Genomic DNA, 14151 nt, shown 5'->3' on the forward strand with positions numbered 1-14151 from the left:
CGATGTGCCACGGGGTAGTAGCGGTGCCGGTGGGTGGCGCGGCAGGCGGAGAGCGTCGCCTCGGACACCGCGACGCACGCGGCCCCTTGAGCCACAGGCCACATTACGCATCATGGTGTCATTGAAGTTTCGTCGTTAAAGAATGTCTACGCATCCAGCATGCGCTAATGGCTGCCCTCATGACAAGACACGGCATGTTTTTTGTCTGTGTGTGCCACTGCTGGTCGTTGTGTACCAGGGAGCAGCATCGTTGTGTTTCACCAGCCGATTGTTCCCTACTCAGCACGGGCGGAACCAGTTGGGCTGGATTCACGTCAGCTGCTTCGTGTCCTTTGGAGATAATTATAGGTGCATGCTCATTTCATTCATGAAGACTTTTTCACGTTACATTTAATCGGCATCTCCCCATACTATGAAAACAAACACATGCTGTAGAGAGTGTCGTGGGTGCTGTTTCAAACGCTGTTCCATCACAGCTGGACACAGGGATGCTGGGTATATTTTTACGACTGAAACATCAAAATACCCAACGTTTAAGAAACCCACATTTTTCTGATATCAGAAGAAGGCTGCCACTGGGGGCAAATGCGTTTTAGGGTGAAATTACATTTGATAAGATGCATTAATGTACACAGTACATTTGAACAATAAGAATACTCTACTCTTTGGTTCTTTCGGTAAAGTCACGTAGGTATAAAATAAAATAAATCACGTTTCGGGCGCAACACAAGCGTCCGTCATCAGGTGGGAAGTTTCAACGCTGTGGGCTCACGAAATAGATTTTTCCAAAACGGAGGTACTTTGCAAACCTACCGGCTACCTTCAGAGATTTGTTCATGAAGAGTATGGATTCCTGCAGTCACGAAAGCTTCAAATCAATAAGAATACTACAGCATTTATATAAAAGGGAAATTTGTGAATGTGTGTGTGTCTGTTCGAAATGTTGAGCATACTTCCCGACATGCAACAAACTTGAAATTGGGCATGTGGGTAGCTTCCAGACTGTACACAATGCAAAAAGTGTAAAAATAGACTTTTGTATTTTTTTGGGAGGGGGGGGGGCGCAATAATGCATATATTTTGCACGCCAGTGAGCGGTGACGTCACACGTCATGTCACCCGCATGCGGCAGCGTCACGCAGTGTGCCTGCTGACGTCGCGCATCCCCCCCCCCACCCTCCGCGTAGGCCGTCTAATAATCCAAGACAAGAATCCAAGTCTCGGGCGAAGCCGGGTAGTAAAGCTAGTTACTTTATAGACAATTCACCGTAGGAACACAACACCAACCAGTTAGAACACCATGACAACACAACACCAACCAGAACACCATGCCAACACAACACCAACCAGTGAGAACACCACAGGAACACAACACCAACCAGTTAGAACACCATGCCAACACAACACCAACCGGTGAGAACACCACAGGAACACAACACCAACCAGTTAGAACACCATGCCAACACAACACCAACCAGTTAGAACACCACGCCAACACAACACCAACCGGTGAGAACACCACAGGAACACAACACCAACCAGTTAGAACACCACGCCAACACAACACCAACCAGTGAGAACACCACAGGAACACATCACCAACCAGTTAGAACACAGGAACACAACACCAACCAGTTAGAACACCACGCCAACACAACACCAACCAGTTAGAACACAGGAACACATCACCAACCAGTTAGAACACAGGAACACATCACCAACCAGTTAGAACACCATGGCAACACAACACCAACCGGTGAGAACACCACAGGAACACATCACCAACCAGTGCGAACACAGGAACACATCACCAACCAGTGAGAACACCACGCCAACACAACACCAACCGGTGAACACCACAGGAACACAACACCAACCAGTTAGAACACCAGACAGAAATGAACGTGTAGAAGACCTTCACAACCAATGATTATTAATGTTTTGGTCTGATCGTGCAAGCTCTTCAATCTGCACTGGATGTACCACAGAGGACACATCATTGTGACCGCTTCTTAAAATTCAATCTCACATCACCTGATGCGAGAAGAAATCGACATTGGACTCTCTTCATTCATAAAATCCTTTTTGGCAAATGTGCACTATACTTAGCTAATTAATTTACTCCATTGTCAAACCCAGGAAAACCTAAGACGTCTAATTGCCTTCTAACTATCCCTAGGATAAGAATTGGAAGAGGCGACAAAGCCCTTGCTGTTGCAGCACCAACGTTTTGGAACAACCTCGTTTCCTATTCTCTGGGTCTTTCGGTGAAGTCACGTAGATAGGTTCAAAGAAAATAAATACGTTTCTATCGCAACACAAGCGGTCGTCATCAGGAAAAGAAAACGACCGCTTGTGTTGCGATCGAAACGTAGTTTTTTTATTTTCATTGAACCTATCTACATGAAGTCCTGCAGTCACGAAAGCTTTAAATCAAGATTTAACCTGAGTTTCCTCACTTAACATCATAAATATTCCTTAAAATATCTTGAAGCAGAAGATTGGTGCTGGAAACAACCGCATTTGCCAATGTGATTTGTAACGTTGATCCTTACCTGTGTATCGATAGGTAAGGATTTAATGTGCATTTAAATTGAGGGTGTGTTGTCTTGGTGTGCCTTGGGGCTGTTGTTTTACTGCCCTGCCCAAATTTTGATGTAGTGTTGAAACATCGTCAGGAATGTACAGAATGTACTTGTACAATATGTACTTATACAGTATCTAATAAAATATTTGACTTTTTTTTAGTGACCGGCTCACCTTTTATTTACATTTCTCTATCACGTTTGTGTTTTGTGTTTTTTGTAGTAACTTGCTTACCTGCCCCTACTGGACATCTGTGAAAAAGAGCTTCATAGCTCATCGGATTCTGATTATGAAGTGAAATGTCTCGTACAGCCTCCTCCACCTGACACAGCCGGTGAAAAATGTCGTCGTGCGCAAACGTGCCAATGTCTGACTGCCTCCGCAGCACCACAAGTAAAACTGGACATCTGTGAAAAAGTGGTAAGTAAGATTCCGACAGCTAATCGGATTCCTTCAGCTTAAACAAGATTCTGAATGTTGGAGAACAATCCACAATTATGGCAACTACCCGATTATGCTGGTTGTAACTACCAGCAAAACGCTCGTGCACTCAATTATTCAGCGTTGTGTGGATCGCTTTCCAACAACCACACCGGTGGTGCTGCTGCAATAAGAAATTGGCACGTTTGTGTAAGCGAGAGTTCACCAACGATCGCCGATCAGTGGGATAGGCTCCGCCGCCTGGGCCATCAACCAATCAGAGGGATGAGCCGAAATTCAAGGGCGGTGCTCAAAGGCCCTGGGGAGTACCCATCTAGAAGGGTCGGGAAGGGGTGTGGCTGTAGGGGGGGCTTCGTGACATAGGTCAGGGGATATAAGGGGAAGCCGGAAGGGGCTCGGGGTCAGTGTGCGGAGTCAGGGAGCGTGACCCCGTCTCGTGCCTCCGGAACGCCAGCGGCCACGTGGCGGGTCGGAGGCTTCCTCCTTGTGAGCCGCCTGTCAGCGGCGCGCAGGAGCGGGAGAGGGTGTGAGAGAGCTGGCGCGAGCGACAACATCTAACCGCGCGGGAACGGGAGTGCAGCCGTGTCAGATCGAAGAGCGCGGAGCTGTCCAGCTGTCAAGGAATTAATAAATAATAAAGAAGACACAAGTTACAGATCATCGTCGCAGTGGTTTATTACAAGTGGTGTCAGAAGTGACTCTTGAACTTGGACGAAGCAGTCGCTGCAGTAATGTCCAAGCATCTCAAGAAAAAGAACCCACCTGCACCGTTTTCGGACGATGATGACCCGCTCAGCCAAGACTTGACGGCCCCGGGTGCTACGGACCCGGTTGCCGCGACCGCGGCTGGCTCGACCAAAGGACCGGACAAGGACGTCGGCGCGGAAGACGGCTGGCGGAGCAGATCGATTCTCTCCAAGCTGTTCTGCTAAACCTCGTCACGCTGGTCGCCTCGTCTGCGGCACCAGTGCCACCGCGGGAAACGTTGCCGAGTGGAAGCGAGCAGGGCTCCCGTCTGGCGGTCTCGGAAGGACTGGCCGCCATCACGATCACGGCGGGCGCCACGTGGCGCGAATCCGCCATTTTGGGCGCGGTCGCGACACCTCATGCATCTTCCGGCACGCTAAATGTTCCTTCGGTTCGCGACGTGCGTGATGCTGCTGGGGGGCCGCCGCGTACGGCCACTCAGTGAAGAAGGTTGGCGCGCCGTGTCATCGCGGCCTCGTCGGGGTCCTCCACTCTACCGGGTACTATACAGGGGGTGGACGTTCGGATTTTGGTCGATACCGGGGCGTCGGCAACTATTATATCTGACGTCATCTTCCACCTCCTGTCTATTCCGGCTTCACGGGTGCGACCGGCTTTTGACGTGTGTATTTCTGCTAATGGGGGGAGTATGGGTATCATTGGACAGGTGGAAGTTCATATCGCCATTGGTAATGTAGCCGCATCGGGGACGGTTTTGATTTCATGATCGTTAGCGGTGCCCTACTTGTTGGGCACCGACTTCCTTCGTAGGATGCCCATTAAGGTCGTTGTGGATCAAGACTGTTTGGAACTGCCGGAGGGCCGGACAATGTTTTTTTTTAAATCACGGCTGGGTCGCCCATTGCCGTGCTTTGCCGTGCAAGCAATAGCGGATGTCACGGTAGAGGTTCCACCTGGCGCACAAATGCTCATACCCTTACGTTATTGAAAACAGTTTGGGGAAGTTAACGCATCGACTGGAATTCTGCTGTCCCCGTCTAACTCCGTCGCCAAGAGTTTTTCTTTTGTCGCCGCGCAGACGATTGTCCGCGCTGGCCAGTCCCTGTTCTTACAAGTTCTGAATGGGGGCCCGGACGGCGTAGTGGTCCCGGCCGGTGCGGTCTTGGCTCACGCCACCACCGCATTTATGGACTGCGAGGGGAGTGGTCCACATGTTTTGGCCGTGGGGGCAAGCCACAATGCTAATTCCGACGATCGGTGGATCGCAGAGCTGTGCTGGGAAAATTCATTGCTGTCCGGCCGGCAGCGTGAGGCGCTATGGGCGCTACTGATGGACTACGCCAATGTCTTTAGCCGGAACGATCTTGACTTGGGTCGTACGTCACTCTTATCCCATCACATAGATACCGGGGTGGCGAGCCCAATACGAATGAATCCGCACCGCATGAGTCCCGCTGAAAGGGACCATATGCGGGGAGCGGTGGACGAAATGCTCGCTGCCGACATATTTTCGCCATGGAATAGCCCTTGGGGTGCCCCTGTCGTGCTTGTTAAGAAGAAAGATGGCGGCCTCCGGTTTTGTGTGGATTTTCGCAAATTGAATAAGGTGTCTGCCACGGATGGACGATTCCCTGGATGCCTTGTCGGGAGCGAAATTTTTTTCCACCCTCGATCTCTTGGCAGGATTTTGGCAGCTGCCTCTCGACGAGGCGTCGAAACCAAAGACGGCATTTAGTACGCCTCAGGACCTATTTGAGTTTAACTGCCTTCCTATGGGTCTGAACGCTGCTCCCGCCACGTTCCAGCGTTTGATGAAGCTGGTGTTGGCGGGGCTGCAATGGGACACATGTCTCATATACTTGGACGATGTCAGTGTTTAGTCGCATGTTCGAAGAACACCTCCAACGCTTGAAGGTTGTTTTCGATAGAATGTGGTCTGCTAATCTAAAATTAAAACCTAAGAAGTGTCATCTTCTGCAACAATCTGTGCGTTACTTGGGTCACATTGTGAGCTCCGACGGCGTCGCCACGGATCCGGACAAAACCTCTTGCGTTTGTGACTGGCCGACCCCCACCTCCGTGGGGCAGGTGCGTCGATTCGTCGGGTTTGCGTCCTACTATCGTTGCTTCGTTCCAAATTTTGCCACCATCGCTAGGCCTCTGCACGTTTTGACGGGTAAAAATCAGAAGTTTAAATGGGGACCCGAGGAAGAGTTGGCGTTTCGAACCCTCCGGGATAGGCTGATGTCGCCAAGGCCATCCAGACATGCCCCCGAATGTGCTCGGCGGAAACCATCACGCACAAAATATATTCCACCCTTACAATCGATTAGGGTTATGCGAATTAATGAGCTTGTGGCTCTTGATATCCTCGGCCATTTCCTCCTTCCGCCAGGGGTAACAAATTTCTGCTGGTGGGGGTGGAGTATTTTTCGCGTTGGCTAATGGCCTGGGCCCTGCCAGATCAATCGGTGGCATCCATTACGGATGCGTTCTTGAACGGTTATGTGATGGACAAGGGGGCTCTGGAACGGCTGCTCACAGACCAGGGCCGAAATTTTTCATCCAAATTGCTACGCGACGTATGTGACGCTTTGGGCACAAAGAAGATACGCACTTCGCCCTACCATCCGCAAACGGACGGAATGGTGGAACCGTTCAACCGTACCTTGTTTGCCATGCTTTGTCACACGGTGCACAAAAAACAGGCCGATTGGGACCTTCACATTCCTAGCGTACTGTCCGCCTACTGTATGGCCCCGCATTTCTCTACGGGTTACTCACCGTTCTTCCTCAGGTATGGTCGGGAAAATGTGCCGATTGGCGTGCAACTAGGGGCGCCCACCAAGGAACCGGCGCTGACCCTGCCAGAACATGTCCGCGATTCGATTCGCCGAGTCACGGAAGCGCGGGAGGCGGCGAAAGTTGCTACGGCAAAGACCCAGGCCCGTAATGAGCAGTGCGCTCGTCGATCGCGACGCGAAATGCCATGAGTCGTAGGCGACCGGGCCTGGCTCCACTGTCCCCAGGTACCGGGGGTACTTCTCTCAAATTACACAGGCCATGGCAGGGGCCTGTTGATTTGATAGAGGTACGGAGTCCTCAATGTGTACGTATACGGTCGGGTTCACGCCGCTGGTACGTCCACACTTCGTGGTTGAAACCCTTCTTTGCTCCGCGCGTTGCTCCCTCATCCCCATTAACTACCCTGCCGGGGTCAGATGCGTCCGATGGGCCACCTCGGTTGCCGGTTGATCCCTAGAAGGGGTCTGGTTTGTCTTCCAGACTCACAGACCCTAAACGCTCCGGCTGCTGCGGATGACCCTGCTCCGGCGGGACCTTCTTCCGCCAAGTCGGACGCTCAACGTCCCATTCTTCCGCCTCCTGTGACATCAGGATCGGCGGCGTATCGGACTGCGGCGGGGGATGGACCTGCATCGCGTACACGCTCAAAATCTGTTCCTTTTCGTTGATAACCGTTAGACCCTTCTTGCATAATGCGTTCGTATGCATCTTATCATTGCTGCTGTCGTGTGTTGAATGTTGTTCTTACTTACCTTGTGCGCTCGTTAGGCACCCCATTATAGTGTTCTTATTGCTGCATTGTCTTCATTCTCATCGGCTCTCGTATTGTTCGTCGCTTCGTCTTCAGGTGAAAAAGAGGGGGAAATCTACTGAGGCAGGCTGTTTATAAAGGTTTAGCGATGGGCGGGGCAGCTAATGTAAAATGTAAGCTCGGCAAGGGCCAGAGCTCAGCTGGGGCCCGGAAATTTGCTTCTAAATGTAAGCTCAGCGAGGGCCAGAGGTCAGCTGGGGCCCGGAAGTTTGCTTGTAAATATAAGCTCGGCGAGGGCCTAGCTTGGCTAGGGCTTGGAAATTTGAGAGTCGGCTAATATTGGTAGGTAGGAAGGGAACATCAAAGCAGTTAAAACTTTACCTGGTTGATCACGTCTTTCCGATGATTGTTTAATTTGTATCCATCTTCTCGGTTGAAGTTGTCCGTGTTTATAAATCTGGATGGCTTTATGGACAAATCTTTGATGGTAGCCCGAAGGTTTGCAGAGTACCTTGGTCTCGGAAAAGACTAGTGTGTGAGCCCACCGCGTTTAAACAGTGATCAGCCACGGCAGAGGTATTGGTTCTGCCGTGTTTCAAGTCTGCCTTGTGTTCGCGAAAACGGTCCGAGACATGTCGCTTCGTTTCCCCAATGTAACTGCTACCGCAGACACAACTTAGTTTGTAGACACCAGGGTATTGCATGTCAGGAATCACATCTTTCACAGGTGGGATAAAATCACGGATTTTGTGTACTGTGTTGAATCAAACCTGGATCTTGTGTTTGTTCAAAATTTTGGAAATATTTTTGGTAACCCCTGCTATGTATGGCAAGGTGATGGTTTTTATGTTATGTTTCGGCTTGGGTCTAATTGTCTACGCTCAACTGATGGCTGTCAATGACCACGGTCACTTACGTTATGGCAAGCTTCGGGGCCACTTCCTGGAGTCGTGGAGTTCTGCCATTATTAGTACATTTCATAAAAGCGTGTTTAATTTTTTTTTAATATTACTTATTCACCTGAAGACGATTGCTTGTGTTGAGATCAAAACGTCGTGATCCATTATTTTTTCTACCTACGTGACTTTACCGAAAGAACCAACGAGTATGGATTCCTGCAGTCATGAAAGCTTAAAATCAAGATTAGACCAAGGGTATCCGAGGAACACAGCACGAGCTAGTAAACACTCAAGCTCCCAAAGTCAGAAAAAAGTCCAGGGAACAAGCACACAGGTATCCACAACACGAACCCCTGGAGGATTCCTCAGCTGCGCCACGGTGGTGAGATGTGATCTACCTCGTCTGTGATACAAGAGGTCATGGGTTCGATCCCGACCCTGACTATGCCTGCTGTATAGTTGGAGTTTGTATTTCTCTCCCTGTGGTCGGGTAGATTTTTATCCGGGTCTTTCGTTTTTCCCTCCACATTTAGAACCAACACACGTTAAGATTGTTTGGCTGCTATACATTTCCACGTGACGATAAGCCACTTCGTTGAGCTATAATGTGGTCAGGTCGCTTCTGAAAAAGAGCTACATAGCTCAGTGGAGGCCTTGCCTGGTCAAATAAGAAGTTTTTTTTTTTAGTTTAACACAAACACCTTGAGTCCCAGAGGATCCCTGGAGCTGCTCGTACCAGTCCAGTCCCCTTCTAGGAGGCAGAAAACAACAATAAAGCATGGCTCCTACCACTAGCACCAGGCCTGCCAGCCCGGCACAGCAGGCAGATCAACCCAGCTGCTGCCGAGGAAAAAAAACGGGTTATTGTTGTGAGCATTCAATAAATTATAACAATTAAATTGTCGACTGTTGGAAGAAGACAGGAAGGAGTTTGGCAAACGCTGCCATGGTTACCATGGGGAATGCAGTGTGATGCGGCCCAGTGGGAAACTTTGTGCAGACAATGGCATCGAAGCCCACTGACCCATACACACACACTTTCCAAGTATATCATATATTAACTACCACACACCCATGACAGTGATTTAATTCGATGTTTTATTATAATACCATATTTACACTTTTCCCAAAGACTGAGGAGAGGTGTTCAGAAATGCAATACCTTAAGGTCAAGACATTTAAACGAATGTAAAAAGCAACCTACAAATAAAAGAAGTTCAAAACACTTTTTATTATGATGCGAGATGCATGCATTAGTAATACAGAGTAAAACAATATGTCAACGGTGGCACGCCCTACTTCACCAACACATCCACCCACAGGGCTCGCAGCCCGGCTTAAGGCAAAGATGCCAGTGTGGATTCACAAAAAGCTAAATATTACCGCAGACATTTTCCACAAAAAAAATAAACGCTAAACTAAATGAAATACCAACTAACATGTATTCATTCAATCTACGACCATTAATCTTGTATAAAAGCTAGTTACAAAACGTAAACGGCAACCAGCTATTGTTACTTTACCTTGGCTAGTGCATGTGCCATTTAAAACGGCACTGTTAACGTTTGTGTAGACATCTTCATGCGAATCAGTCTTATTAGATACGAAAAAATCAAAAAAATTTGTACAAATATTCAAACCCATAACACGGAAAATCATTTGAAAGATTCAAAGATGTTTAAACCATGCAGTGCTTGGAGCGAGAAGTGAAAGTGTGGATGCTGCTGTGCTTCCCAGGGGACAAGAGAGAGAGGGAGGGGAGGCAACGTGTGGGCTGGGAGCGGCACAACAAGAATAACACGCACGAACCGGCACTACGGACGGAGTGAGGCATTCAAAAGCGTATCCTTCTGTTCTTGAGGTGTGACAAATTCTGTACGTGTTGAAACTGTACAAGTTGTTCTTTGCGCGATCATGAGGCATGATCATATTATGTTTGTCTTTGGACCTATCGAGTCAATGTCTACAATACAAATTAAATTTCATGTGAAAAAACGAAAACTCCAAATCTCAAATCAAACGGTAACTCAGCTTTTCCCCATCTTGGAGATGAGTTCATCACAGATCTTGGTCAATTCTTCAATCTCCTTGGTCTGCAAAAAACCCACAAGTTAGACAAAATTATACTTACTGTATTTTCCCGCATATAACCCACGGGGTAGACCACTTTTTACAAACAAAACTAGACCCTGCGGTGTATATGGAGGTGCGGGCTATTCCAAAAATATTTTACACGTGTGACGTCATAACTCGTTTAATTTTTCCATGGTAGGACTATCCACTATACACTTACCTTTGACTAAAGCACTGCTGAATAAACCACTCACACTAGAATTGCACATGTTATCACGTTTTCAAATATTCTAATTGTTTGTACAATGTTTACATTTGCCCATAAACTACGGTAATACTTTCAGTGGCTGTAGGGGGGTGCAAAGTTTCAGCTGAGGCTATGGATTGCACAATGGGAAGGGCCTTAACAAGCGTCTACCAGACGCGGAATCATAATTGCTGAGCCCGTTAGGCCGCTGCCATTGGCTGAGCACTATACAGTCGCGACCATGAGCTGTTTCAAACTTCCAATGGCTTTGTTGCCAGGAGGCAATGGCGTTACCGTAGTGCCGCTATTGTCTGCGCAGTGCGCAATCTACCAGTGCTAAAACTGTACAGGGGATACTACCGGTCCAGTAGCTGTAATAAGATGAGGTGGAATGCTGGTAAGCCTAACAGTACGCTTACTTACTTATCTACCAGTTATGTGTTACTTATTTATTGGATATTTACTTTTGTTACTTATTTGCTGTTTTAAGTTCACTCATTTCCAGTTAGTTTGTTTTCTTTGTGCACATTATGATTTTAATGTTAACAATTGATAGTGGAATGTATTACAAATGTAAACTTCGTATTAATATGATGGAATTAAGCTGCGGTAACGACGTTAAAGATGTGAATGAATGCGGGGTATATGGAGGTGCAGGCTATCTGAAATTTATTTTACACAAAACGCTATTTTTGCGGGGTATATGCATCTGCGGGCTATATGCGGGAAAATACAGTAATCACTTCCTTTCAGATGCATAAACAAAAGCAAACATCTGATTGTTACAACAGTTGTCGAGGGAGGTACACACATGTGCAGGGCAAGATCAGCAACCTCACAATATGTTTAAATGAAAGAAAATGACAAATGCAGATGTGAGAGAGAAACCAAAACAACGCAATTTAAACAGACAGAAGAAGCATGCAGACAAATGCACGCACGTAGAAAACACAGAGGCATGGAGACTTGATAAGCACAGATGTGAAGAGACGGAGGCAAGTGGAAAGTGATACAGCGACGTATGGTAATTCCAACGGCTGGCTTGATACCTTCTGCTCCAGAGAGCGCTCCAAGGAGTCCACCTTCATCTGCTCCTTGCGCAGAGAGGCCTGCAGCGCCGCGGTCTCCGCCTTGGCTTTGTTCCGCACCTGACTGATCTCCTCATTAGCCCTGTTACCAGCACACGCACAGTACAATGTCTCACCCTACTGTTGGCATACATTTAACCCGTGCAATCTATTTAAAACTAAACTATGTTTTATTTTACCAGTTAAGGGTCACAGAGCTGTATAGATCTTTTTCAGAAGCGACCTGGCCCCCACAAAGACGTCGTGGTTTATCACGTGGAAATTAATAGCAGACAAATCATCAAAACGCATGTTTCTAAAAACTGACGGATCCGTAGAAAAATCCACGCCACCACAGGGAGAAACACGCAAATTCCGAATATAAAGCAGGCATCAGGGTTGGGGTAGAACCCAGAAATTCCTGAACACCAGGTGAGGTAGTTAACATCTCGCAACCGTCGTGAGATCTCTTTAAGCTGTGAATTTCCTTCAGCAAACTTGTAATTTTTTTTTATCAATCATTAGAGATGATGATGATGATGATGATGGTTATGTCTCCACAAGCAATGTCTAGATTTGGGCTATAAGCAAAGAATGATCCGGAGTGGTTAGCGTTAGAGTTCAGGTCACAAAGAATCACTGGCTTTGCAATCATTTGACTAAAATATGGGGAACAAAATATATAAAAAGGGCATTGCATATGTTTTTAATAAACGTGAATGAGAATAAGGTGTGTTGTGTAAGTGAAGTAATTGCTCCGATGTCCGATTGTAAATGCGGCGATGAGAGGCATGAGAGAATGAGAATGGATCAATGTGGACTGCAGAAGTTACAGGAGGCAGCTTTGTTGACGGAAAACACCGCACTCAGACGATACGGCAAGGAACACGTTCAGTGATTTTCCTTTTTACAAAACATTCGTTTTTGCTGACCGATTTGATCTGTACAATTGTCGTAAAGTAATAATTCACTAAGAAAAAAAAGAGCACTAAATTGGTAATTAGGCACCACGTATAGTGTGCGGTGCAGGCTCCCAGTGAGGGAGCGAGAGAGAGTGTCACCCAGCCAGGGTTACGTTGGGGCATGAAAGTAAGTTTTTTAAATGTGGACCGCAGGGTTCGCGAGCCAAATCCTTCGCAAGTTTCGTCCACAAACAGACAGATAAAAAATTACGTTAACAGGAAAGATAACATACACACATGTCCATATACCAACATACACGCATATGTACCTGTATATTAAAACACGTAGTATATACCTAAAAAAACCCGTATCTACTATATAATACACACTATCACTCAAATGACGATCAATAAACATCCACGGTATTCATTTTTTCCTTGTCTCCATCGAACATCCATTGCTTCCCGGCCCACCGTCATCTGGTGAGGAAATGTAAGTTTATGATACTGGACACGAGAGAGACGTTGTACGAGAAATCACCCACTTGTCCAGTTTCTCCTCTGCATGGGCTTTGAGGGCTTGGTAGCGCTGGTCTTCCTTTTTCACGCGCGTCAGGGCATCCTGCGCACACTTCTTCAGTACCTCCTCATTCTAGCAAACGACACCAGGAACACACATATGGGAAGTCACGGTATAGCAATGAAACATTATACGGTAAGTCCTCGCTTAACGCTGTTTTGCAGCAAGGCAGTTCTTTTATTAGGGAACACTTTTCGCACAACGCCAAACAAGCATCGTTGTCATGCGGTTTCTGAGCGGTGGACGACATACTACTTTCTCAAGCTGCGCGGCTGAGCGGAATGATACAGTATGCGGAATGATACAATACACAGCGTCGTACCCTTATCTCAGTCCTGTCCCGCCATGAGATGACCGCGGGCTGATTTACAGTGCACATGCGATCGGTACAGTAATTCCTCGCTTAACGTGGCACTTTCAGGAACGCATCTACCGTGCTAAACGATGGATTCATGTACATGATCTACAAAACCAGGCACTATTCTATTCTTGCATACGGCAATATGTCCAGGAGCTCAATATGCCAATGTCGAGGTCTGATGCTGGCCATGACGAGAGGGCTTCAGTAGAGTTTTTGTCGTTTTGCTGTTCCACCTCCGTTGAAGGAGAGCAGGCGACAATCATTTACTGTATGTTCCATAGTTTGGGTTGAATGGTCACTATGGTGGCTCGTGTCTTTAATTATACATTTAAGAAGAGATGTGTGTTTGATGGATACGCCAGCAGTGTAGATGAGGAATGTCAAAGTCAGGAGGAACTAGGCACTGCGGTGTACTTTGTGGTTTCAAAAACGGTCGCTTATTTTGTTTCAAACAAGCCGCTGTCCGTGTTTACCTTTGGTGCATTCGCGCCGCAACAGGTTACTCGCTAAACAATAGACTGCGTCACAAAAGTGTCCTACAAAATCTCCGACATGAAACAACACAACTAACGACAAGCTGTTCACTTGTGGACAGGCACCACCGTCCCTTGATGACACGATATATCCGCCATCTAGCGACAAGGCAGGAGCTTTTACAACATGAGTGATGTCTCCAGCCCCAATCCCTTACTGGAGGAGACTCCGCAAAAACGGGTCTAAAGATTCAGTGA

At 47.4% G+C, this 14151-nt stretch overlaps 1 protein-coding gene across 5 annotated transcripts in view; it reads right to left on the reverse strand.

Moving 5' to 3' along the window:
- Window positions 1-9402: 9402 nt before the first annotated feature.
- LOC133345682 (transforming acidic coiled-coil-containing protein 2-like) overlaps window positions 9403-14151 on the reverse strand; it is a 51501-nt gene continuing 46752 nt past the window's right edge. For all 5 annotated transcript variants that reach the window (XM_061556647.1, XM_061556644.1, XM_061556646.1 and 2 more), the window contains 3 exons: window positions 13025-13131; window positions 11560-11680; window positions 9403-10283 (listed from right to left, as the gene is read on the reverse strand). In XM_061556647.1, coding sequence (XP_061412631.1) covers window positions 10218-10283; window positions 11560-11680; window positions 13025-13131 — 294 coding nt within the window. In that variant the 3' untranslated portion in view covers window positions 9403-10217. The remainder of the gene's footprint in view (window positions 10284-11559; window positions 11681-13024; window positions 13132-14151) is intronic.

The sequence above is a fragment of the Lethenteron reissneri genome, chromosome 22, assembly GCF_015708825.2.
Source record: "Lethenteron reissneri isolate LAM-NWPU_2019-01 chromosome 22, ASM1570882v1, whole genome shotgun sequence".
NCBI classification, from domain to species: domain Eukaryota; kingdom Metazoa; phylum Chordata; class Hyperoartia; order Petromyzontiformes; family Petromyzontidae; genus Lethenteron; species Lethenteron reissneri.